This window comes from Babylonia areolata, chromosome 14 (assembly GCF_041734735.1).
Source record: "Babylonia areolata isolate BAREFJ2019XMU chromosome 14, ASM4173473v1, whole genome shotgun sequence".
In the NCBI taxonomy this organism is placed as follows: Eukaryota; Metazoa; Mollusca; class Gastropoda; order Neogastropoda; family Buccinidae; genus Babylonia; species Babylonia areolata.
Genome location: NC_134889.1, coordinates 7,174,396 through 7,202,175, shown reverse-complemented (window position 1 = coordinate 7,202,175; position 27,780 = coordinate 7,174,396). Strand labels below are relative to the sequence as shown.

General features: G+C 41.4%; 1 protein-coding gene across 1 annotated transcript in view; it reads left to right on the top strand.

Annotated features, from left to right (window-relative positions):
- The window catches only part of LOC143289786 (voltage-dependent calcium channel type A subunit alpha-1-like), a 160,923-nt gene that overhangs the window by 39,705 nt on the left and 93,438 nt on the right, over positions 1–27,780 (top strand). The window contains exons 17-22 of the mRNA XM_076598918.1: positions 817–920; positions 2,117–2,259; positions 5,401–5,543; positions 14,139–14,289; positions 16,279–16,468; positions 18,577–18,683. Coding sequence (XP_076455033.1) covers positions 817–920; positions 2,117–2,259; positions 5,401–5,543; positions 14,139–14,289; positions 16,279–16,468; positions 18,577–18,683 — 838 coding nt within the window. The remainder of the gene's footprint in view (positions 1–816; positions 921–2,116; positions 2,260–5,400; positions 5,544–14,138; positions 14,290–16,278; positions 16,469–18,576; positions 18,684–27,780) is intronic.

Here is a 27,780-nt window from a genome sequence, read left to right as displayed (position 1 = left end):
CCCATGCATGTGTGTGCATGAGCGTCCAGGCGTGTGTACGTATATAATGTACGTGTGTGTGCATTTATTGAAATCAGAAGATGCTATTGCCATAAAAAGTCTTAATGGATGTATTTTGCACAGCGTAGATAGATTTTGTATCTCTGTGTGTGTTTGTGTGTGCGGCAAATCAAAATCAGAACATTTTATTATCCAAGAAAAGGCCCATAGATGTCTATGGTACAGCAAACTAAACTAAAATGTGTGTGCGCTTGTGTACATTTTATGGAGGTCTTAGTTTTAAGCAAAAAATTTTTTTCAAACATTGCTCTAAAACAACCATTCACAGTATGCATGCATTGTGTGCGAATGAACGCCGGTGCTATGACCTTCACCCTGTGTGCTTGTGTACGTTTTATGGAGTCTTAATCAGTTTTAAGCTAAAAAAAAAAACCCAGAACAACCACACAAAAAAATACTGTGCTAAACAACCATTTATGGTATGCACGCATTGTGTGTGCGAATGAATGTTGGTGCTATGACCTTGACCCTGTGTGCTTGTGTATGTTTTATGGAGGTCTTAATCATGTTTAAGCCAAAAAAACACATTGCCCTAAGACAACCATTAACGGTATGCATGCATTGTGTGTGCAAATGGATGCCGGAGCTATGACCTTGACCCAGTGTACTTGTGTATGTTTTATGGAGGCCTTGATCAGTTTTAAGCTAAAAAAAGAACCCCTAAAAAAAACCATTGCTCTAAATCAACCATTCACGGTATGCATGTATTGTGTGCGGTTGAACACCGGTGCCTATGACCTTGACCCTGGGCGCCAGACACTCTGCTGAATGTGTTCTTGGCCATCGCCGTGGACAACCTGGCCAACGCCCAGGAACTGACTGCCGCTGAGGAGGAGCAGGCGGAGGAGGAGGAAGCCGAGGTGAGTTGTTCCCTCTGCCTTGAAGAAAAGGTTCGCTCTTTTCACCGCCGCAGGCGACTTTAGTTGACTAGACAGTGCACAGCCATCGGCGAATTTAGTTGACCAGACAGAATACAGCCATCGGCGACTTTAGTTGACTAGACAGAGCACAGCCATCGGCGACTTTAGTTGACTAGACAGTGCACAGCCATCGGCGACTTTAGTTGACTAGACAGAGCACAGCCATCGGCGACTTTAGTTGACTAGACAGTGCACAGCCTTCGGCGACTTTTGTTGACATCTAGGGGTCATGTTGATAAGACCCTTTTTCACATCGCAACAAAGCTTGACTGCTGCATCCAGTTTTCCACCAATAGAACAATGACTAACCTTTGCGCCCTGACCAAGTTTGAAGTCAACAAGTCCATCATGTTGTTTTGACATGAGCTGGAGTATGTGACAGAGCATTGTTTCTAAAATATTTGGCGCTGGGGAGAGTTGTTTTAAACAGAAACTTGGTGGTGAAAGAGTTAACCACTTGGCTTTTGCGCCCGTCAGTAATAGAAACATATCACGGATTGACATAAGTTTACAGTTGGGCCAACAGCAAAGTGAGAGCTTTATTGTTAATGGTTTGTCTATTGCAGTGGGTAATCATTTCCAGCTTAGTCTTTTGTGAAGGACTATGACTCAAACTAGGAGGTAAAATTGCACAGGCTCTTAGTGCTGCAGCTTTGGGGGCAAGTTGGCCTTGGGAACCATCCCATCGCTGACCGTCCTAAAACCCTCTAGGCCGAGAGAGTGGGGATGTAACTTGGGGGCAAAACACTCTCCACTTTAATCAAATTCCCGCCCAGATTGTTTGGACAGTAGATACCTCCTCTCTGCTGTTCTGATGATCATAGTTGAACACGACTGACTATAATAATACATTATCATCATCACAACATACACACACAGAGCGGAGAGAGACTCACACATAAAGGTGGTGTGCCAGTCAGCCTGGTTGTAATGCTCTGAGGTAATGGAGGCTGTGTTGAGGAACGCTAACACTATCACGATCCAGTAGAAAGCCACTCTCCACTGTAATCAAACTCCAGCCCAGATAGTCGGGACAGCAGTTGCCTCCTCTGCTGTTGTGATGGTCATCGTCGAATATGACTGACCATCACACGTACATTAAAAACGTGGTGTCAACTTGTGTCTGCGTGTTTCAGCGACAGCAGCAGGAGCAGCTGGGGAAGGAGCTGGGAGAGCAGCTAGCTCTGGGACCCCCGGGCAAAGGGGGACCACCCCAGGTGAACATCTGTCCTCCGTCCCCACAGAACAATGAGGACATCAAGACGGGCAACTTCAACTAGTGAGTGGTTTCCCTTTGTTCTGAAGTTTGAAGTTATGTTCATACGAGTGAACTTGGCAATTGCAGCCCATGAACGAAGAAGAAGTTATGTTTTGGGGTTGTTGGGTTTTTTTTCATCCTTGTGAGTGGTTTCCCTTCCTTGAGTTTTAAGTTCTGTTCATTTTTGTTACTACTAGTGAGTGGTATCCCATTGTTCTGAAGTTTTACGGGTTGTTTTTTTGTTGTTTTTTTCTTTTTTGTGGGGGGGATCTTGTGACTGGTTTCCTTTATCGTTTTTTTAACTACAGTTGAGTGGTTCCCCTTTGTTCTGAAGTTCTCAGTTATTTTCATGTTTTTTTTACTTGTGAGTGGTTTCCTTTCATTTGTAAGTTGTGAGTTTTGTCAGGTTTTTTTTTTTTTTTTAACTACTGTTGAGTGGTTTCCCTTTGTTCTCAAGTTTTTAGTTATGTTTGTTTTTGAAATTGTGAGTGGTTTCCTTTCATTCTTAAGTTTTAAGTTATGTTCAGTTTTTAACTAATGAGTGGTTTCCCTTTGTTCTGAAGTTTTAAGTTACGTTCATTTTTTAACTAACGAGTGGTTTCCCTTTGTTCTGAAGTTTTAAGTTATGTTCATTTTTTAACTAATGAGTGGTTTCCCTTTGTTTTGAAGTTTTAAGTTATCTTCATTTTTTTAAGTAGTGAGTGGGTTTTATTTTCTTCTTGAGTTTTTTTAAGTTCGACTGTTGTTCTTTTTTTGTCAAACTAGTGGCTTCCTTTCTTCATAATTTTTTTTTTAAGTTGTGTTGTTTAGATTTTTAACTAGTGAGTTGATTCTGTTCCTTCTTCATTTTTTTTTTTTTTTTTTTTAATACTAATTACTATGTTTGTTTGGGTTTTTAACTGGTTTGTGGTTTCCCTTTCTTTGAATATTTTTCAAAGATGTGTTCAGGTTTTTTCAACCAGTGAGTGGTTTCATCTCTTCGTAAGTTTTTAAAGTTACGTTCAAGTTTTTTTAATGAGTACTTTCCCTGCTTCTGAATAGAATAGAATAGAATATGTCTTTATTACCATAAAGACTGTCTACGGGGAGAAAAAAAAAAAAAAAAAAAAAAAAAAAAGTCTTTATTACCAAGTGTACCAGGGTCACAAGGAATATTTGGGGGGGATAGTACATAACGAGGTACAAACATAAATCGAAAATCATACACACAGATACAGTAGAAATTAGGACAAATGCAAGTGCATATCAGTATAAAAACTTGTGCATACTCACACATGCACGCACTGCACACACACATACACATGCACGCACGCACGCACACACACACGTTTGAACAGAAGCTGCATATTTACATGTGGATGGGGCTGATGATGAGATCTTCATATGCACATATAATTTGAGACATGGGTAAGACAACAATTAAAAGAGATCACATCATGGAGTAAATCAAGTAATTGATCAGATATAAAAAGATGGAAAAAAATAGAAATAATGACACCAACAACAATGTAGATGGATGCCAATAACAATGTAGACAATCTATAGACGCACACATGCACGCATCCACACACACACACGCGCGCGCGCGCACACACACACACACACACACACACACACACAAAGCCATGATCAGGCTTAACATTGACACCCACGTCAGGTTATACAGCTGATTTCGATAACCACCCAGGAAGGTTTGGGGATGAGGGAGAGGAACATCTTAAAGACTGCACTGACACCACTAAGACAACACTGACTCCACAAGAATGATGCCTGTTTTAAGATTACACTTACCTACCAGAATGATGCCTGTTTTAACATGGGCAGCAAAACACTTTTACGATGACACTTACGTAACAGAATGATGGTGGTTTTTTTCCGATCATTGGCAGCCCCTCCCTTCCCCCAACACACACACACACACACACACACACACACCCTAAGAAATAAGACAAATACACGAGATACACGCCCAACAAACACTCACCCTTGCCCCCCCCACCCCCCCCCCCCAACACGCACACCGACACAGGCTATTATGTATCTGTATGTTACCAGTTTGAAGTGCAGTTACTACCCTTGTGTACGTATCAGTGGTGTCACTGATTTTACTGATCAGAAGCCAGTTGCATTGCCTGGTTCTAACTTTTTGACAGTTACACATGACTAAATGCCTACGTTGACCGAACTACACCATTGGTCAGTTCCATACTACACACAGTTAGTACCTAGTTATGACCATACTTGGCTCTTCCATCCGAGCAATGCAACTGGCTCCAGAAGCAATGTCATTCCAAGGGGAAGAACTCTAAATATAGCAAGGGGACTAACATCCTGACCTGAACGTTATTCTTTTAAGTCTTATTTCAGATAGTCGGGACAGCAGTTACCTCCTCTGCTGTTCTGATGGTCATGGTTGATCACGACTGGCGTATCATATTTCAGTGAGGTGACAGCCTTTCGATTGACAAGCACACTCGTCATTGACAGTCAAGGAATTGATAACAAAGCAGTTCTTTTACCTTTTGCTTTTAGAGAAATAGGAACTTGATTTAAAACCATCAGTTCCATGTAACAAACGAGGGAGAAGAAGGAAAAAAATCATCGATGTGAAAGAAACCCTACCTCCTATCGTTAGATTGTATCTGACGGTCTGTTAAATGATTTTTATTGTGTGTGTGTACATGTGTGTGTGTGTGTGCATGTACATGTGTGTCCTTGTATGTATGTGTTTGTGTTGTGTGTGTGTGTCTGTGAGTGTATAGTGTGTGGGTGTGTAGTTTTTGTGTGTGTGTGTGTGTGTCATTGTCTCTGTGTGTGTGTATGTGTGCGCACGCACAGTGTGTGTGTAGTGTCTTTGTGCGTGATCATATGTTTCTGCTTGTATGCATATGAACAGCCATGCGTGTTTGTTTGCGTGTGTGCGTATCTGTGTGTTTATTGTGTGTACATATGTGTGTGTGTGCTCTCTCGTGTCATGTTCTCCTTGTTGTAAAAAACGTGTTTGTGTGTGTATCTGTGTGTTTACTGCATGTGCACATGTGTGTGCTCTCTCATGTTACGTTCTTGTTGGGGGGAAAAAAAGAGAAAAAAAAGCCCTGCCCTCACCTCACCAAAAACCTGACATGATGGGTGTGTGTTGACCTTCTTCAGCTTTCCTTTCAGTACGGGCAACCGCATCGACATCAACCTGAGCCAGAACAACCTGAAGGACAACCGCGACAAGAAGATGGTGCCCGCCGCCACCGACCCTGACAAAACCAACGCCATGGTCGCCCGGACCGCAGATGACGACAACTCTGACGCTGGTGAGCGGGGGAGAAGAGGGAGGGTGGAGGATGTGGTGGTGGTGGTGGTTGGGGGGCTGGATGCTTGGGGGTATGGGGGGGGGGCAGGAAGGGAGGGAGGGAAAGAGGGATTCAGGGGGTTGTGGTAGAGGTCTGTAAGTTTGATCGATCGAATGGGGGTTGTGGTGGAGTGTGTCTGTAAGTTTGATTGATCGAATGGGGGGTTGTGGTGGAGTGTGTCTGTAAGTTTGATTGACCGAATGGGGGGTTGTGGTGGAGTGTGTCTGTAAGTTTGATTGACCGAATGGGGGGTTGTGGTGGAGTGTGTCTGTAAGTTTGATCGATCGAATGGGGGGTTGTGGTGGAGTGTGTAAGTTTGATCTGTCAAATGGGGGGTTGTGGTGGAGTGTGTCTGTAAGTTTGATCGATCGAATGGGGGGTTGTGGTGGAGTGTGTAAGTTTGATCTGTCAAATGGGGGGTTGTGGTGGAGTGTGTAAGTTTGATCTATCAAATGGGGGGTTGTGGTGGAGTGTGTCTGTAAGTTTGATCGATCAAATGGGAGGTTGTGGTGAAGTGTGTCAGTATGTTTGATCTATCAAATGGAGGATTGTGGTGGAGTGTGTCTGTAAGTTTGATCGATTGAATGGGAGGTTGTGGTGGAGTGTGTCTGTAAGTTTGATCGATTGAATGGGAGGTTGCAGTAGAGTCTATAAGTTTGATCGATTGAATGGGAGGATTGTGGTGGAGTGTGTCTGTAAGTTTGATCGATTGAATGGGAGGATATTGGTGGAGTGTGTCTGTAAGTTTGATCGATTGAATGGGGGTTTGTGGTGGAGTGTGTCTGTAAGTTTGATCGATCGAATGGGGGGTTGTGGTGGAGTGTGTAAGTATGTTTGATCTATCAAATGGAGGATTGTGGTGGAGTGTGTCTGTAAGTTTGATCGATTGAATGGGAGGTTGCGGTGGAGTCTATAAGTTTGATCGATTGAATGGGGGTTTGTGGTGGAGTGTGTCTGTAAGTTTGATCGATCAAATGGGAGGTTGTGGTGAAGTGTGTCAGTATGATTGATCTATCAAATGGGGGTTTGTGGTGGAGTGTGTCTGTAAGTTTGATCGATCAAATGGGAGGTTGTGGTGAAGTGTGTCTGTAAGTTTGATCGATCGAATACGGGGGTTGTGGTGGAGTCTGTTGGTTTGATCGATTAAGTGGAGTTTAACGACCTTTGGTCAAGTTGTTCAGTTCTTGGTGAAGGAGGAGGGTGTGATGGTGGTGGTTGAGGGGGTGGGGATGGGGGGATCCGGGTGTGTTTGGGGGTGTAGGTTTGATGGATCGTGTGGAGTTTAACGACCTGAGGTCAAGTTGTTCAGGGCCTTGGTTCTTGGTGAAGGAGGGGAGTGTGGTGGTGGTGGTTGGAGGTTCGGGGAAGGGGAGGGGATGGGGGAGTGAGGGAGGGATTCATGTGCGTTTGGGGGGGAGTTGGAGTCTGTAGGTTTGATTGATCAAGTGGAGTTTAACGACCTAAGGTCAAGTTGTTCAAGGTCTTGGTTCTTGGTGAAGGAAGAGGGGTGTGGTGGTGGTGGTTGAGGGGTTGGGAGGGAGGGTGGGACGGAGGGATTCAGGAGGGGAAAGGGGGCAGGGGAGGGGGGGGATAGGGTTGTGGTGGAGTCTGTAGGCTTGATCGATGGAGTGGAGAAAGAGGTAGGGATTGTGTTGAATTGGTATCCCGTCACGCTTAACTTGTGATTGTAGTGGGTTGAGTGGTGTTTAACAACCTCAGATCAAGTTTTTCAGGGCTTGGGTGTTGGTTGGATGATGGAGGAGGAGGAGGTTGGGTGATGAGGAGGTGGGGTGCTGGTGGTGGTGAGGGGGGAAGAGTGAAGGGTATGCGGGGTGGTGTCTGGAGGAGGAGTGTTGGGGGAAAGGGAGATGGATGTTGTATGTGTTGGGAGCGTGTGTGCGTTCATAAAAGAACAGGGGAAAAAAATCTAGATATAGTTTATATATATATATGTGTGTGTGTGTGTGTATGGAACTGTACTGGATATAATTCAAGTAGATTTTAAAACAGAAAGATTATAAACTGTTATGATTCTCCTCCTCACAATGCTTCAGCGAAAAGAGCTAGGATTCAAGGTAAAGGTGAAGGGTTATGACTTTCTTGCCCCTCTCTCTTTTCGTCCTTCTCTTCTCACGAGTTTTCTACACTCTTATCCTGCCCTTGTATTTTATTTTTAGATCATTTCATCTGACGTTATTGTTGTGTGTATATTTCATTGTTGACTTGTGTTCTGTTATATTTATTTATGATGTTATGAATTGAGCCAGGAGTCAGAAGTTTGTAGATATTATTCAACTTTGGGTGTGGGACTAGTTGTTTTGTTGTTGTTGGGATTTGGGTTTTTGGTTTGTTTGTGTGTCTCTTAGACAGGTACGCACACATGAATATATTTAATTAGACGTTGCTGGCTCATCTATGTCGGACTCTTTTTTTTTTTTTTCTAACTGGCTGAATTGTATCGTAATGTATTATACATTTTGGTAATGGGGATTATTATTGTCTTTCATTTGTCTTATGATTATGATAATGGAAGCAACGTTGATACAATTTTGACTTAACAAGATACAGACCTCAGTAAACATATTGAAACTTGCTAATCGTGGTGACTAAAATTGGTGTTTTAAAGTCAAGAAAACCTCTACTGTGCATCTGTTTGACCTTAGTTGCATATTACAGCTGAAATGAAAGACCATATCTAGTAGCAAATTGAAGATGAACTTATAGACCATAGTAGCAAGTCGAAGCTGAACTGAAAGACCATAGTAACAAATTAATACTGAAATGAAAGACCATAGTGGTAAGTCAAAGCTTAACTGAATGACCATAGTATCAGACTGGATCAGAACTAAATGACCATCATAGCAAGTCAAAGCTGAACAGAAAGACCATGGTAGCAAGGTGAACTAAATGGAATCCAGAGGAGGTCTATACTACAGAACAGTAAAGTGAGAGTGTTGTACCATATTCATCGATGAACCAGAGAAGGATCCGGCAATTTAGGAAAACAGTTGTGCAAACTTGACAGCTGGGAATTCTGATGTCATGTGTCAGAGACAGAAGTGAAGAGTGTTTGATTGATTGATTGATGTGGATACTTATATAGCGCCTATCCTCGGTCAGAGACCAAGCTCTAAGCACTTTACAAACACAGGGACATTTGCACCACAGGCTGCCTACCTGGGTAGAGCCGACTGACGGCTGCCACTGGGCGCTCATCATTCGTTTCCTGTGTCATTCAATCAGATTTCAGACGCACACGTGTACACACTCAGACAGACATGTAACGTTTTACGTGTATGACCGTTTTTATTTATTTACCCTGCCATGTAAGCAGCCATACTCCGCTTTCTGGGGCGTGCATGCTGGGTATGTTCTTGTTTCCATAACCCACCGAACGCTGACATGGATTACAGGATCTTTAACGTGCGTATTTGATCTTCTGCTTGCATATACACACGAAGGGGGTTCAGGCACTAGCAGGTCTGCACATATGTTGAGCTGGGAGATCGTAAAAATCTCCACCCTTTATCCACCAGGCGCCGTTACCAAGATTCGAACCCGGGACCCTCAGATTGAAAGTCCAACGCTTTAACCACTCGGCTATTGCACCCGTGTTGTTGCGAAGCATTTAATTGGTGTTGGTGTAAAAAGATTTCTTTTACCTTCAGGGTTGTGCACATTGATAAGGGACACTCAGAGAGCTGTAAAACCGGAGGTCCCAAGCAAAAGTCTCCAAAGTCTGAAAGAGAGGCGCTTGCTTTTAACTTTCAAAGTTACTGGAAGATTATTATGGGAGATAACGAGTGGACAGGATCGTTACAAACACCTTGGGTGTCTCCAGGTAACTGGGCTTCTTCTGTTCATAGGACTTTCACTTTTTACAGTATAAAGTGTTTTACTGGCTGTATCTTTTGGAAAGGCATTGTATCTTCATGATCGGGCTGGAATTGTATCATTTGCTGTAAAGTCCATAGTTATGTATTGAAATCTTCTCTGTGTGGTGGATTTCATTGTCTGAACAGTATTTTAGTCAGGTTTGTTGATTTTATTAATTTGTTTATTGTTTTACCCAGCGCTCCAATGATAGGGATTTGGGTGTTTCTTCTTACCTTCCTCTTCTTGTTTTTTTTTTTTTATCTTCTCTTTTTGGTCATGGTTCTCCTGTTTCTGTCTTTCCTTGTATGGTGTATACTTCTCTCTTCTTCAGGTGTGTCTGTTGCTGCCTGAGTGTCCTTGACCCTGGTGTACAGTGACATGCACTTTAAGATACCAATCTTGTCATCTTTTTTTAATTTTTTTTATGCGTAGATGTCAGAAAAGGATATTGTTTTCTTGATATTGGAAGTTTTTTTTGTGTGTGAATAATTTGTTCAGTTCTGATAATTTTCTCATCTTTTTGTTGATTTTTTTTTTTTTTTTTTTTTTTTTTTTTAACACTTCAATTTCAATTTGCTAGTCATATGTTTTGCTTTGGTTTACACAAAGCATGTACTTTCAGACGCAGCATGCATGCGCGCGCGCACATGCACACACACACACACACAGATGATTGCATGGGCACACACATATATGAGAACATGTCCACACACACACACACACACACACACACACACACACACACACTGTTATGCAGTTGCACCGTACCCGCAGTTACTCCTCCCTCACATGTGCAGATGCGCAGACGATGACTTTAGATGCGAGCTTTGTTGAGTGCATGTGTCAGTCGTATTGTAAAGATGCACCTGTGTGTTTCACTCTCCGTTGCCCGTTTTTCCTTTTCTCTTTTTCCTGGGCATTGGGGAAACAGTCGAGCAGATGACCACAGGGGGGGGCATGGGAAGAGGTGCATGCTTTTTGAAGGCTGCAGCAGCAGACGTGATGGCCGAGTGGTTAGAGCGCTGCATTTCTCATCTGAGTTTCCTGAGTTCGATCCCCAGCTTGGTGCACTTGGTGGGTGAAGGGTGGCGATTCCCCCCCCCCCCCCCCCCCCCCCATCTCCCAGGTCAACATTTGTGCAGACCTGCTAGCGTCTGAACCCCCTTCGTGTGTTTGGACATGCAGAAGATCAAACAAGCATGTTGGAGATCCTGTAATCCATATCAGCGTTCCATGGGTCATGGAAGCAAAGAACATACCCAGCATACTTCCTTGAAAATGGAGTATGTTTCAGTTTCAGTAGCTCAAGGAGGCGTCACTGCGTTCGGACAAATCCATATACGCTACACCACATCTGCCAAGCAGATGCCTGACCAGCAGCGTAACCCAACGTGCTTAGTCATGCCTTGAAAAAAAAAAAAAAAAAAAAAAGGTGAATAAATATTAGATAAGCGTACATCAATAAATAAATAAATACTGATTATAATATAAAAAAAAGATAGTAGTAGTAATAATAATAATAAATAAATAAATAAGACAACAGTGATGATGAATAACCAAATAAATGTAAAACATCAAGACACACATTCACACATACACCCCACACATGCATAACAGATATGTACCAAACATGCAGTTTCACAGGTATGAAAGCACAGTCAAATACACATAAAACGTACATGAGCCCCAACGCACATGGAGTATGGCTGCCTGCAAATGGTTCTGCACATAACAGCCCAGTCATGCATGTATACGAGTGAACATGGGAGTTTCAGCTTTCAAATGCAGAAGAAGAAGAACACTTCAGCAGAAAGTAAAACTGATGTCAGATGGAAAATTTAATCAGTCAGCTCGCCAGGATCAGTGGATGACTTTTTGCAGCTTTTTTCTTGCGGTCATGTGGTGATGATGATGCACTTTGCTTGTGTCAGTTAAGGAAGTTTTGCACTCTTTTTTCCCCCCTCCTGAACTATATCGGCACTTATGGGTGCATGTGTTGGTTTGTTTTTTTATGTAAATCTTTTCTTTTTTTCCTCCGATTTGTACTTTATTTCGTGCACTCTTCTCTTTCATCATTCCACTTTTCACAGAATTGAAGCTGATCTGATTGGGATTTGTTCTTGTTCATCCAAGAGAGAATTGAAAGGGGGGATGCACACACGCACGCACGCATGCACTCGCGTGAACACACACACACGCACACGCACACGCGCACACACAGGCATGCACGCAGACACACGCACTCTCACACACACACACACACACGCACACACACACACATGCACGCACGCACGCATGCAGACACACACACTCACACGCACGCACGCACACACAATTTTTTTCCACACCAGAATGGGATGAAAATTTCCATTTTGGAGCGCTCAAAGGGGTGGATATGTCTCGACCTCTGTAAACTTCTCAGCGTATGGGGTACACACACTGAAACTAACTGTGCGGCAGTACGGCAGGCATATGCAAAACAAACTAAATAAAAACACTTGCAAACTCAACAGGTAGACAAGCCTGTACTGTTATAAGCCTGTGTTTGTGTGTGTGTGTGTGTTTGAAGCTTTCTTCTCTTTGCCTTTCTTCATCTCTTTCTCCTTGAGTGCCTTTCTTTCTCCCTTTCTTCGTCTTTCCATTCTCTCTCTCTCTCTCTTTTCTCTCTCTCTGTCTTACTGTTCACTTTCCTTCCTGTTTGTTTTTATCATTCTCTTCGTACTCTTCCCTTTTTCCCCAGCCAGACTGTTCTCTTTGTTTCACCGATTGACAGCCTACAGCTGGGCCAGCAGCAAAGTGAGAGATGTATGATCAGTGGTTTCTCCACTATAATGGGAAGTCATTTACAGCTTAGTCTTATGTGAAGGACTATGGCTCTGAAATTAGGAGGCAAGGTGGCACTGGCTCATGGTGCTACAGCCTTGGGGGCTAGTTGGTCTTTGGGAACCGTCCCACCATTGACCGTCCTAAAACCCTCTTGGCCGAGAGAGTGGGGATGTAACTTGGGCAAGACACTCTCCACTATAATCAAATTCTAGCCCAGATAGTTGGGACGGCAGTTGCCTCCTCTGCTGCTCTAATGGTCATAGTCGGATACGACTGATTATCATTCATCTTGAAAACAAAATGTATTGATTCACTTACCATGAATGAAGCTGTGCAGAATTTGAAAAAGAAGACAAGAAATGGCCATTCTTGTGCCATGGACTACAGGGTTTAGCAAAGGGAATTTTGTCACCGATTCACTTATCATGAATGTGCCTCCTCTGCTGTTCTGATGGTTGGACATGACTGTCATACATCTACCCACTGTCTCTGCTGTTCTGATGGTTGGACATGACTGACTATCATACATCTACCCACTGTCTCTGCTGTTCTGATGGTCGGACATGACTGACTATCATACATCTACCCACTGTCTGTGCCTCTCTCTCCCACCCCTCCACTCTGTTTACCTCCTGCCTCCATCCTGTACTTACTCCACCCTCTGTGTGTGTGTCTGTGTGTGTGTGTGTTAGATTCTCTGTCCGTCTGTTTCGCCCTTGCTCTGTGTCTTTAATATGTCCAGTATACAGAGACTTCAAAAAAGACAGTAGATGGTGTAGCAGTTTGAGACGCCAGTGTTTGGTAAAAAAAAAAAAAAAAAAGAAATAGAATGATTGAGACTATGTTTAAAGATGAAGCAAATGTTTAGATAGATAGATTTTTGGAGGGGCGTGGGGGTGGGGGGACAAAAGTGGGTAACAACCAAACAAAACCTCTTTCATCATTACAACACAACTCTGCAAAGATGTGTACAGAGGAATGAAATAAGTAGATCAGAAGGAAACAGTGAGGTGGGACGGGTGGTGGTGGGGGGGGGGGGAGGAAAGAAAGAAAGTTGGAAAGAAAGATAAAGGGAGAGAGCCGATTTATATGCCTGATACATTACATGGTGAAATGATGCGGAATTTTCTGCGTACGCGCCTGTTGTAATCGGCTCCACTCAAATACCAAAGGTTCTTTCTTGCAGCGCACGTCATTTTCATACCATAATCACCCGCAGCTGTTGTTTATGAACCACCGAATCACTGTCAGTTTTTGGCTAAAAGACATTGATTTTTCAGTCACATGTTTGAAACTGTTCTTGCTGCGTGTGTGCCTGAAACAGCTGCTGGTGTATCCACTGTGTATGTAACCAACAAGAGGCCAGTGGCAGACCATATAAGCAGCAGCCTTCATGATTTTTAAATTGTATCTCTATTTTCTAAAAAGATTTTATGAAAGCTTACCTATTTTTATGGAGCCATCCTTTGCTTTTTGCGGAGTCTGTATACACATGCGCACGCATGCACACAACTCACACTCGCGTGCACACTCACACACACACACACACATGCTCTCAGACTCTCACACTCACTCACTCACACACACAGTCACAACACACACACACACACACACGCCCGCACACACGCACACGCACGCATGTACGCACACACACACACGCACGCACACACACTCCCACTGACCCCCACCCAACATACACACACTCTCTCTCTCTCTCTCTCTCTCTCTCTCTCTCTCTCTCTCTCTCTCTCTCTCTCTCTCTCTCTATATATATATATATATATATATATATATATATATCGATAGGTGGCTAGATAGATATGAACAAGGTTGATCCGTTTCCTCTCATTGCAGCAAGCACCAGCAGCAGCAGCACCATCGACATCCAGCCACAGACCAACCCCGCCAGTGAGGGGGGTGACAACAACGGGGGAGGGGGGGGCTCCTCTGGCCCCAAGCCCATGCTGCCCTACAGCTCCATGTTCGTCTTCGGGCCCACCAACCCGTGAGTCCTGTCCTCTGCCTCTACTCTCCTCTGCCTCTCCTGTCTCCTGTCCTCTTCTCTCCTCTCCTGTCCTGTCCTCTGCCTCTCCTCTCCTCTGCTCTCCTCTCCTGTCCTCTCCTCTCCTGTCCTCTCCTCTGCCTCTCCTCTCCTGTCCTCTCCTCTCCTCTCCTGTCCTCTCCTCTCCTGTCCTCTCCTCTCCTCTCCTCTCTCCTGTCCTCTCCTCTCCCCTCCTCTCCTCTCTCCTGTCCTCTCCTGTCCTGTCCTCTGCCTCTCCTCTCCTGTCTTCTGCTCTCCTCTCCTGTCCTCTCCTCTCCTCTCCTGTCCTCTCCTCTCCTCTCCTCTCCTCTCCTCTCCTCTCCTCTCCTCCCCTGTCCTCTCCTCTCCTCTCCTGTCCTGTCCTCTCCTGTCCTCTCCTCTCCTGTCCTGTCCTCTCCTCTCCTCTCCTCTCCTCCCCTGTCCTCTCCTTTCCTCCCCTGTCCTCTCCTCTCCTCTCCTGTCCTCTCCTCTCCTCTCCTCTCCTCTCCTCTCCTGTCCTCTCCTGTCCTCTCCTCTCCTCTCCTCTCCTCTCCTCTCCTCTCCTCTCCTCTGCTCTCCTCTCCTCTCCTGTCCTCTGCCTCTCCTCTTCTCTCCTCTTCTGTCTCCTCTCCTCTTCTGTCCTCTCCTCTCCTGTCCTCTCCTGTCCTCTCCTCTCCTGTCCTCTCCTCTCCTCTCCTCTCCTGTCCTCTGCTCTCCTCTCCTCTCCTGTCCTCTGCCTCTCCTCTCCTCTCTCCTCTCCTCTCCTCTTCTGTCTCCTCTCCTCTTCTGTCCTCTCCTCTCCTCTCCTCTCCTGTCCTCTCCTCTCCTCTTCTGTCTCCTCTCCTCTTCTGTCCTCTCCTCTCCTGTCCTCTCCTGTCCTCTCCTCCCTTCCCCTTGGATGATGGTTGCGGAATGGTTATGATGCTCATCTGCCAATACAGAGTCCTTGAAGGTCTGGGTTCGAATCGAATCCCACTTTTGCCCTTTCTTCCAAGTTTGATTTGAAAATCAAACTGAGCGTCTAGTCATTTGGACGACACGATAAGCCGAGGTCCCGTGTGCAGCAAACACTTGGCCCACTCAAAAAGAATCTACAGCAACGAGAGCGTTGTCTTCTGGTAAAAGTCTGTAGAAGGAATCCACTCTGATCTTTACACAAATATACATGCATGCATTTGAGGCCTGACTTAAGCGTGTTGGGTTATGCTACTGGTCAGGCATCTGCCTAGCAGATGCGGTGGAGCATATATGGATTTGCACTAAGGTAATGACGCATACTTGGAAACTGAAATGGCGCGCTTGCATGGGCAGAGGTACCGTAAAAATCAGGCTCTTGAGCGCCTTCATTACAAGCCCATCCCCTAAATTTAAACAAAAATTGGGAATCTATTCACATACTAGTGGAGACCCTGCACTATTCCCACCTGCTGCTGATTCCATTTCTTTTTGATTGACGGGCACAATAGCCCAGTGGTTAAAGCGTTGGACTGTCGATCTGAGGGTCCCGGGTTCGAATCACGGTGACGGCGCCTGGTGGGTAAAGGGTGGAGATTTTTACGATCTCCCAGGTCAACATATGTGCAGACCTGCTAGTGCCTGAACCCCTTTCGTGTGTATATGCAAGCAGAAGATCAAATACGCACATTAAAGATCCTGTAATCCATATCAGCGTTCGGTGGGTTATGGAAACAAGAACATACCCAGCATGCACACCCTCGAAAACGGAGTATGGCTGCCTACATGGCTGGGTAAAAACGGTCATACACGTAAAAGCCCACTCGTGTGCATACGAGTGAACGCAGAAGAAGAAGAAGTTCTTTTTGATTTTCTAGCTTCCGGTGGTTCTGTCACTTTGTGGTGAACCTGTGATACGGAACAATAAATGGAAATTTATTCACGTACTAGAGGAGACCCTGCACTGTTCGTTCCCACGGGTCGCTGATTCCGTTTCTTTCTGTTCTTTTGGTTTTCTAGCTTCCGTCGGTTCTGTCACTTTGTGGTGAACCTGCGGTACTTTGACCTGTTCATCATGATCGTCATCAGCGCCAGCAGTGTGGCCCTGGCAGCGGAAGACCCAGTGCGGGAAAACTCCCAGCGCAACGAGATCCTCAACTACTTTGACTACGTCTTCACCGGGGTGTTCACCATTGAGATGATCCTCAAGGTGAGTGTGGTGGGTGTGGGAGAGAGGGTGAGAGAGAGAGAGTGTGTGTGTGTTTGTATGTGGATATGAGAGAAAGGTAGACAGACAGAGAGAAGGAGAGAGAAAGAGAGCATGTGTGTGTATGTGTATATGAGAGAAAGAGAGACAGAGAGAAGGAGAGAGAAAGAGAGCATGTGTGTGTATGTGTATATGAGAGAAAGAGAGAGATGTATATGTGAGAGAAAAAGAGAGAGAGAGAGAGTATTTGTATGTGTGTATGAGAGAGAGAGTGTGAGAGAGAGAGAGCATGACAGAAAAAGCTTTGTGAGAGTATGACCAAAAACGCTTTGAGTGTGTGTGTGAGAGAGAGGGAACTCAGAACTCAGAACTCAAAACGTTTTTATTCAAGGATTAAGATTTTAGGCATAACCTATTCTTCCAATCTGTCCTCGCTAATCTACATCTATTACAAGGGAGAGAGAGTGAGAGTGTGTATGTATGTGTATATGAGAGAGAAAGAGAGAGAGTTAGAGAGGATGGCAGAAAAAACTTTGTGAGAGAATGACATAAAAAAAAAGTTGTATGTGTGTGAGAGGGTGTGAGAGAGAGCATGTATGTGTGTATATGAGAGAGAAAGAGAGTTAGAGAGGATGGCAGAAAAAAACTTTGTGAGAGAATGAGATAAAAAAAAAAATTTGTATGTGTGTGAGAGGGTGTGAGAGAGAGCATGTATGTGTGTGTATGAGAGAGAGAGAGAGTGAGTAAGCAGTTATCATTTCAGTGTAGTCTGTGTAAGTTATGATGATGATATGGATACTTACATAGTGCCTATCCTTGGTCTCAGACCAAGCTCCAGCGCTTTACAAACTCCGAGACATTTGCACAACAGGCTGCCTACTTCGGTGGAGCCGACTGATGTTTATGGGTTTCTTTCAGGCACTATATAAGTATCTGTATAAATTGATAAATATTGTGACTCTCATATAGTTTTTGTGTGTGTACAATATCATCGACCTTGGGGTGTTACTGAATGCAGGGTATAAGTATCTGTATCAGTTGAACAATATTGTGACTCATATATCTGTCTATCTATCTCTTTCTCTCTCTCTCTCTCTCTCTCTCTCTCTCTCTCTCTCTCTCTCTCTATATATATATATATATATATATATAGGTACACTGAAAATGATGTTTTAAAGCATTGTCCTTTTTGCCAAGGTGAACTAGAAGATGAATACCATTTGTTGTTTGTTTGTTCTGTATATAATGATTTACGGACAAAATTTCTTCAAGACTCTTTAAACATGTCTCTTAGTTCACTTCTCCGATCAAACAACAAGCAGAGAAATTTCCATGTATCAAAATTTATTTTCCATGCGATCAAAAGGAGAAATCATATACTCAGACCTAATTAAGTAGAATTAATGTCAAGTCCATAAATATTATGATATTGTGTCATCTATTCAAGTGTTATAATACCCCTTCCCATGCCCACCCCCAGTCCCCTGGTTTTGAATTGTGGTCCATGGCCTAAGTTCATTAAAACAATTTTGTTCGTTCGTTCTCTCTCTCTCTCTCTCTCTCTCTCTCTCTATATATATATATATATATATATATATTGTGTGTGTGTGTGTGTGTGTGCAAGATAATTGACTTTGGGGTGTTACTGCACCCAGGGTATACATATCTGTTTTAATTGATCAATAGTATGACGGGCACAATAGCCGAGTGGTTAAAGCGTTGGACCTTCAATCTGAGGATCCCAGATTCAAATCTTTGTAATGGCACCTGGTGGGTAAAGGGTGGAGATTTTTCCTATCTCCTAGGTCAGCATGTGTGCAGTATGGAAAGTGAACGTGTGGGAGTTTGCAGCCCATGAACAAAAAAGATGTTGTTCTGTTTTATGACTCTCATATATTTTGTGTGTGTCTGCAACATCACCGACCTTGGGGTGTTGTTACACATTGGGTACAAGTATCTGAATTAATTGATTAATATTGTGACTTATATATATATTGTGTGTGTGTGTGTGTAAGATCATCAACCTTGGGGTGTTGCTGCACGTTGGGTAGAAGTATCTGAATTAATTGATTAATATTGTGACTCATATATTTTGTGTGTGTGTGTGCAAGATCATCGACCTTGGGGTGTTGCTTCACCCGGGGTCGTACTGCCGAGACCTGTGGAACATTCTGGATGCCACGGTGGTCATCTGTGCCCTGGTGGCCTTCGCTTTTAAGTAAGTCTCTGCTGCTGCGGCTGTTGAAATACATCATGGCACGAAGTAACCCCCCCTCTCCCCCCCCTTCCCTCCCCCTGCTTGGATTCCTACTTCTTGCCTTGCCCCCACCCCCACCCCTCCACCCCCATTCCCCCCATTTATCATTGAAGATATATCCATTTTGAAATTTTGAAAAGAATTTCATAAGACTGTGGGTTGTTGAGTTGTTTTTTGTTTTATTTCTCAGATTGTGGGTTGGTGGCTTTTTTTTTTTTTTTCTTCTTCTTCTTCTTTTTTCTTATGTTTAGAATATTTCTTGGGTAATTCTTTCCTCAAGGTTCTTTTCTGTCTGAGCTTAGCATTTTGTGAAAACTTTGTGGGTTTTCCAGTCTGTTTTGGGGGATTAATGCTAATTTCAATAGAAAATTTCTTTATACATGTTTTAGATCTTCTAGACTTAACATTTTATGAAACTTGTGGGGTTTTGATTATGAATGGCTTTGATTTCAGAGTGTTTCTTTCTGTGAATTGTTTGGAATTTAACTTGATGGTTGATTTTATGGGATATTGTATAGTAGGTGTGATTTGTGTTTGAAGAATTACATCTGGGATTTCTTGAGTCTTTCTGCCTAAGCTTGTTAAAATTGTTTTAGGATGCTAAATTGGAATGTGTTTGGTTTTTATAAGTGTTTGCCAATGTTTACTAATGATTTCCAGTCAAAAGTGATGTCTGCACACAGTGTTTGGATTTTTAACGCAGTTGTTAATGAAGACGGTGGATATGAACTCACTGCCCCGATGGCCTTAAAAGGCTACGGGAACTCTAACCTTTGATGAAGCTTTGCAGGTCTTTCACATTGCATTCCATGTGAATGTTTGTCTGTCTTCTTTGTCCGAAAAAAAAACAAAAAAAAAAAACCCTGTGGCGATTGTGATTATGTAGATAAAAGCTCATGGTTGGTGGCAGTGCGAATAGTTTGATTTTGACTTATAAAGATAGCCTCTCTCTCTGTTAAAGATTTCTTTAATAGTTTCTCTTTCTCGTTCCTGTGTTGTTGTTTTCTTTACTTTGTCTCGTTCTGTTTATTCTCATGACAAGTTGACCTCAGTGTTCTGGTACAGTGTTTGTTTTAATGTGTCAGTGATCAGTGTGTGTGTTCACCTGCAATGTTTGGTCCTGGTGAAAAGCAGCACTTCACTGCAGTGGGCTAACAGAGGTCTTTGAAGGTTTTTTTTTTCTTTCATTATTATGTTTTTTTTTTATAGCAGTCAACTTACAATCCAGTCTTTAAAGGGAGAGTCAGATATAGATGAAGGGAAGTGAATGTGGTTTTTTTTGGGGGGGGGGTTAGCATTCAGCTTACAATCCAGGCTTTCAAGACAGAGTCAACGATAGAGGGAAGGGAACATTTTTTTTAGCAGTCAAACTGCAATCCAGGATTTTAAGAGAGATTCAAAGAGAGATGAAGGGAAGTCAAATGTTTTAATGTTTTTTGAGTATTTAATTTACAATCCAGGCCTATAAGATAGAGTCAGATTTAGATGGAGGGACGTTCATGTTTTTATAGCAGTCAACTTTCACAATCCAGGTTTTTAAGAGAGAGAGAGATTTAGATTGGGGGGGGGGGGGGGGGGGGGTTCATGTTTTTATAGCAGTCAACTTTCACAATCCAGGTTTTTAAGAGAGTCAGATTTAGATGTGGGGAAGTTCATGTTTTAAGCAGTCAACTTTCACAATCCAGGTTTTTAAGAGAGAGAGAGATTTAGATTGGGGGAAGTTCATGTTTTTATAGCAGTCAACTTTCACAATCCAGGCTTTTAAGAGAGTCGGATTTAGATGGGGGGAAGTTCATGTTTTTATAGCAGTCAACTTTCACAATCCAGGTTTTTAAGAGAGAGATTTAGATGGAGGGTAGTTCATGTTTTTATAGCAGTCAAATTTCACAATCCAGGTTTTTAAGAGAGAGAGAGATTTAGATGGGGGGGAAGTTCATGTTTTTATAGCAGTCAACTTTCACAATCCAGGTTTTTAAGAGAGAGAGATTTAGATGAGGGAAGTTCATGTTTTTATAGCAGTCAACTTTCACAGTCCAGGTTTTTAAGAGAGAGTCAGATTTAGATGGGGGGAAGTTAATGTTTTTATAGCAGTCAACTTTCACAATCCAGGTTTTTAAGAGAGAGAGAGATTTAGATGGGGGGGGGGGGGTTCATGTTTTTATAGCAGTCAACTTTCACAATCCAGGTTTTTAAGAGAGAGTCAGAGATTTAGATGGAGGGAATTTCATGTTTTTATAGCAGTCAACTTTCACAATCCAGGTTTTTAAGAGAGTCAGATTTAGATGGGAAGTTCATGTTTTTATAGCAGTCAACTTCCACAATCCAGGTTTTTAAGAGTCAGAGAAATATGGTGGAAAGAGAATGGGGGCAGGAGGGAAAAGACAAGCTTTGTTCTGAATATATAGTGCATATTTTAGAAGAAAAAAAAGAGTCTGAAATGATAAGATAGAGTTAGGGAGAAATAGTCTTTTTGGAGGGGAGGGGAGGGGGGATGTGTTGTTTTTTGTTTTATTTTTAAGATAATTAATTAGTTAATGTTGGTGTCAAAGGCTGTTGTTATTGTTTGTTTTTTTCTCAGTTGTCTATGATGACTCAGATTTCTTTCTGCAGTATCTTTTTGTTCATTGTTGTTAACAATATTTTTTGAAAGGAAAATAGAGAAAGAATGTCGGAATTCTTTCTGCAGTATCTTTTTGTTCTTTACAATATTTTTTGAAAGGAAAATAGAGAAAGAATGTCGGAATTCTTTCTGCAGTATCTTTTTGTTGTTGTTAACAATATTTTTTGAAAGGAAATAGAGAAAGAATGTCGGAATTCTTTCTGCAGTATCTTTTTGTTGTTGTTAACAATATTTTTTGACAGGAAATAGAGAAAAAATGTCAGATTTCTTTCTGCAGTATCTTTTTGTTGTTGTTAACAATATTTTTTTTTAAAGAAATAGAGAAAGAATGTTGGAATTCTTTCTGCAGTTTCTTTTTGTTGTTGTTAACAATATTTTTTTTGAAAGGAAATAGAGACAGAATGTCGGAATTCTTTCTGCAGTATCTTTTTGTTGTTTACAATATTTTTTGAAAGGAAAATAGAGAAAGAATGTTGGAATTCTTCTGGAGTATCTTTTTTTTGTTGTTAACAATATTTTTTTTTGAAAGGAAATAGAGACAGAATGTCAGAATTCTTTCTGCAGTATCTTTTTGTTGTTTACAATATTTTTTGAAAGGAAAATAGAGAAAGAATGTCGGAATTCTTTCTGCAGTATCTTTTTGTTGTTGTTAACAATATTTTTTGACAGGAAATAGAGAAAGAATGTTGGAATTCTTTCTGGAGTATCTTTTTTTTGTTGTTAACAATATATTTTTTTTAAAGAAATAGAGAAAGAATGTTGGAATTCTTTCTGCAGTATCTTTTGTGACAATATTTTTTGGAAAGGAAATAGAGAAAGAATGTCGGAATTCTTTCTGCAGTATCTTTTTGGTGTTGTTAACAATATTTTTTGAAAGGAAATAGAGAAAGAATGTCGGAATTCTTTCTGCAGTTTCTTTTATATTCTTATGAATAGGTTGTTGTTTTTTTCGAAAGGAAATTGAGAGAAAAGAGAGAATGATATATAAGGGGCTTTGTTTTGAAAGGAAGTTTGGAATGTAAAAACTTAAGCCATTTACTTTGCAAATATGAATCTCTTCAGGGGAGAGTATGTAACAGAAAGATAGGCATTGAGATGCAGGAAGAAACAGACACGGAAGAAAATACTGTTGACGAGCATAGACTATGGGGTATAAGCTTTCAGATGTGTGATGCAGCACCCTGACGTGTTGAATCTGTATCATATGTTTATCTGGCTATACACCTGTATCAGTGGGCCTATAGTGTGCTCTTTTGTTCACCGTGAGCTTAATTCATGGTTCCATTTCTACAAATGCAGAGGAAGATGCTCGGTGTTTCACACTGGTGTGAAAGCAAAAACTACATATATTCTTTGGAGGGTTGTTTTGTAGGGTTTTTTTTAATGGGGTGGTGGGGTTGGGGAGGGTGTGCATTGGATAGTTTTTACATGAAGCATATCCTTTTTTATCAGATCATCATCCCACCCCATTCTTCTGTCTCTTTCTGTCTGCCTTTTCTTTTCAGACATGTTGGCCTGGAAGTGTTTTTCAAAGATAAATCTGACCTTTGTAGCTTCTTAACAATTCCTTCGACACGTTCGGAAATGAATATAATTTGTAAATAACTTTCGTTATACTTGTGCACAATAACTTGATAGATCAAATGACAAGATATTTTAATTGAATGAAATAACTAATATGAAAGAAATGCATACTTTATTCAGTTTGTACTGAGTTTCATTGACAGATGAAGTGAAAGAACAAAATGTATAAACTGAAAGAAATCAGGTAATATGAAAGAAGACCTGATTCAGCTGATAATGAGTTTCAGGTGGATTTGTTTCATTGTAGACGGAGATTGAACTGAGTGAAAGGAAACGGTCATTTTTACGAATAAGTGATCAGAACATTTTCAAACAAATTCATTTGTTTTATCAATTACGATAATAATTATTCAGTGAGAAAATATAAAGCATTAAGATTGCTGTTTTATAGTTTGTCAAAAATCTTGTTGAACAACACGGGCACATCAGCTGATTATGCTTAAGAGTAATTTAGAAAAATAGTTGCAATTCTGAGATCCAGTTTTATTCATGTTAACATGAATTCTGGGATATTAAAATCTACTTTTGCTGTGTTTGTTACTGAATTACAACAAGGGACCATGAACAGAAACAGAAAAAGTCCAAATCCTAATTTCTCTAGTATGTAAGCTTGTACTAAAGAATAAAGGTAAATATCTCCATTGTACCAGTGAGTGTATACAATTCAGAATTATTAAACTGAAAAAAAAAGACAAAATCAGAATCTTACCAGTCTGATTCTTGGGGTAGGGAGGGAGTTGTTTTTTCTTTTGGGTTTTTTTGTTTGTTTGTTTGAGGGCAGTGGGGGGTGGGGTTATAATGAATATCTGGTCTCTTTTGAAACTTTATTGCTTCCAGGAGAAAAAAAAAATAAACAAAAAAAAAATCATCAGGATCTTAGTGATACACCTGCTCCCCCGCCTCTGCCCCCCGCCCCCTCGCTGCCTCGCATATTCACTTGTGTATACAAAAAAATAACCCCACTTTTTTGAAGTTGTAAAGCTTGGAGGTGTTTGTAAAGATGGAACCATAACTGTATCATCCCCCTGAACCCGTTTCTTTTCATCGTTCTGAAAGCGGAACCGAACAAGTCTTGGTGCGCTGTGTTGTGCAGTGGCAGCTTGTGCCTTCCTGTTTGATGGCATTCTTGAGATCTGATTTCTAAGTTTAGTTGTTTTGAATTTTATTTTGAAGATTATGTAACATTGCCGTTGGTCATAATTATCATCTTAATTTTCTGCTTTGCTTTACATTCTTTTTTTTTTTTCTTTCTTTCTTTTTGGTGACCATTTTCATAAGTTCTCTGGTCTTCAGTTGTCTTTGCAAAAAGATAGGTTGTAATAAGGGGAGGGGACCAGGGAAGAATCTTACCTAGAAAATTAAATCTTAACACGTGAAGCAGATTATCTGCTTTCTTTGTCTCTTAAATGATTGGTTTCTGGAAACAAAAGTTTTGCCATTTTAGATTAAGTGAAACTCGAAAGAGATCATAATGAAAGGGGAAAAAAATTAAATGGGGAAAAAAAAATTCTACTCGGGTAATGAAATAAGCAAATGCACATGCTTTTTTTCCACCCATCCCTGGGGAGGGTAAATAAGCTGAGAGGTGTTTTTCAGAAATGCTTATTGTAGAGTGAGTTTTATGACCTACAGGCTGAAGGCCTAAAGGTCAAGGGCTTAGAGTTTAATGACCTGTTGGCTGAAGGCCTAAAGGTCAAGGACTTTTGAGTTTGATGACCTTTTGGTTGAAGGCCTTAAGGTCAAGGGCTTTGAGTTTGATGACCTGTTGGCTGAAGGCCTAAAGGTCAAGGGCTTTGAGTTTGATGACCTGTTGGCTGAAGGCCTTAAGGTCAAGGGCTTTGAGTTTGATGACCTGTTGACTGAAGGCCTAAAGGTCAAGGGCTTAAGGTCAGGGCAGGAGTCTTTGTTCGGTGATGGTTACATTATTTGAAGGAATAAAATTAGTCCAGGGCTCATGCTGAAGTTAAACAGAGATTAAATAGACTGGTCATTTCCAAACAATTTTTTTTTTTTTTTCATTCTTTTTCTCAGTTTGTTATTCTCGTCTCAGTTACTTGCGACCCATTCTTGCTGTTCCTCTTTTTGTAACTGACGTAGTCTTACTAGTCGGAGAGTAGAATGTTAAACCAATGTAACTGACATAGTCTGACTAGTTGGAGAGTAGAATGTTAAACCAATGTAACTGACATAGTCTTACTAGTCGGAGAGTAGAATGTTAAACCAATGTAACTGACATAGTCTGACTAGTTGGAGAGTAGAATGTTAAACCAATGTAACTGACATAGTCTTACTAGTCGGAGAGTAGAATGTTAAACCAATGTAACTGACATAGTCTGACTAGTCGGAGAGTAGAATGTTAAACCAATGTAACTGACATAGTCTTACTAGTCGGGGAGTGGGATGTTAAACCAATGTAACTGACATAGTCTTACTAGTCGGAGAGTAGAATGTTAAACCAATGTAACTGACATAGTCTGACTAGTCGGAGAGTAGAATGTTAAACCAATGTAACTGACATAGTCTGACTAGTCGGGGAGTGGGATGTTAAACCAGTGTAACTGACATAGTCTTACTAGTCGGAGAGTAGAATGTTAAACCAATGTAACTGACATAGTCTTACTAGTCGGGGAGTGGGATGTTAAACCAATGTAACTGACATAGTCTGACTAGTCGGAGAGTAGAATGTTAAACCAATGTAACTGACATAGTCTTACTAGTCGGAGAGTAGAATGTTAAACCAATGTAACTGACATAGTCTGACTAGTCGGAGAGTAGAATGTTAAACCAATGTAACTGACATAGTCTTACTAGTCGGGGAGTAGAATGTTAAACCAATGTAACTGACATAGTCTTACTAGTCGGAGAGTAGAATGTTAAACCAATGTAACTGACGTAGTCTTACTAGTCGGGGAGTGGGATGTTAAACCAATGTAACTGACATAGTCTGACTAGTCGGAGAGTAGAATGTTAAACCAATGTAACTGACATAGTCTTACTAGTCGGGGAGTAGAATGTTAAACCAATGTAACTGACATAGTCTTACTAGTCGGGGAGTAGAATGTTAAACCAATGTAACTGACATAGTCTTACTAGTCGGGGAGTGGATGTTAAACCAGTGTAACTGACGTAGTCTGACTAGTCGGGGAGTAGAATGTTAAACCAATGTAACTGACGTAGTCTTACTAGTTGGAGAGTAGAATGTTAAACCAATGTAACTGACATAGTCTTACTAGTCGGGGAGTAGAATGTTAAACCAATGTAACTGACGTAGTCTTACTAGTCGGGGAGTGGGATGTTAAACCAATGTAACTGACATAGTCTGACTAGTCGGGGAGTGGGATGTTAAACCAATGTAACTGACATAGTCTTACTAGTCGGGGAGTGGGATGTTAAACCAATGTAACTTACATAGTCTTACTAGTCGGGGAGTGTGGATGTTAAACCAGTGTAACTGACATAGTCTTACTAGTCGGGGAGTGGGATGTTAAACCAATGTAACTGACATAGTCTTACTAGTCGGGGAGTGGGATGTTAAACCAATGTAACTGACATAGTCTTACTAGTCGGAGAGTAGAATGTTAAACCAATGTAACTGACATAGTCTTACTAGTCGGAGAGTAGAATGTTAAACCAATGTAACTGACGTAGTCTTACTAGTCGGGAGAGTAGAATGTTAAACCAATGTAACTGACGTAGTCTGACTAGTCGGGGAGTGTGGATGTTAAACCAGTGTAACTGACATAGTCTGACTAGTCGGGGAGTGGGATGTTAAACCAATGTAACTGACATAGTCTGACTAGTCGGGGAGTGTGGATGTTAAACCAGTGTAACTGACATAGTCTGACTAGTCGGGGAGTGGGATGTTAAACCAGTGTAACTGACATAGTCTGACTAGTCGGGGAGTGTGGATGTTAAACCAGTGTAACCAGCTGACAAAATCCTGTCCTTGTTCCTGTCATATGCTGTAGTTTAGGTGTGGAGGCAGTTTGTTTTTTTTCTGTTTGTGGTTTTGGTTGAGTTTTATAAGGCTCTTTTATTGGTGTGTGTGTGTGCGTGAGGAGGAGGGCAGTGGGGGAGGGATTGGAAGGAGATAATGTTTTGTTGTTGGTTGGTTTTTTTTTCGTTTGTTTTTGTGTTTGTTTTTCAAAGGCGGTTGTGGGGAGGTTTTTTTTTTTTTCTTTTTTTTAGGCTGCATATATATCAGATTGGTTAATTTTGTTGTAATTGGTAATTAAGAATCAGAAAAAGAAAATTCAGCATTGGCTTATGAATGGTAATTGTTGTTGTGATGTGTTTTAGTGCCAGTTGCATTTCTACTTTCCACAAAACTTGACAGCATTAAGAGTTCTGTTTACAGATGAAAAAAAAAATCTCTTATTTGTTCTTGAGTTAAAGAGATGGCAAAATGATAGAGTAAAACTTTTATTACAGAAAATGTAGAAATGTATCCCAGCTAAACTTATTGAATTTTATGAAAAAATATTTTGTTCCTTTGGTGGACAGTTATTTTGAAACTAATTAACATTGTAAACGCAGAATACATTTTCCTTATTTTCTAATATTATTTTCAGTCATTCCATTTAAAAATGGTTTTGAATTTTATGTTAAGATAGCATTGATTTGTGATGATTTATCAAAAAGAGCTTTTGAATAAGATTGGATGATGTATGTTTGACAGAATTTCAAACTGAAATGATTTCATACGGTATCATCAATTTAAATTTTATTTATACTGCATCTTTGGTTTATATTTAATTTCATTGCACGTCATTGGTAACCATTGAAATCAATGTTTTTTCTCCAGATTTGTTGCAATTCATTTATGATTTTGTATCTGTTGGTGTTGTTGTTTTT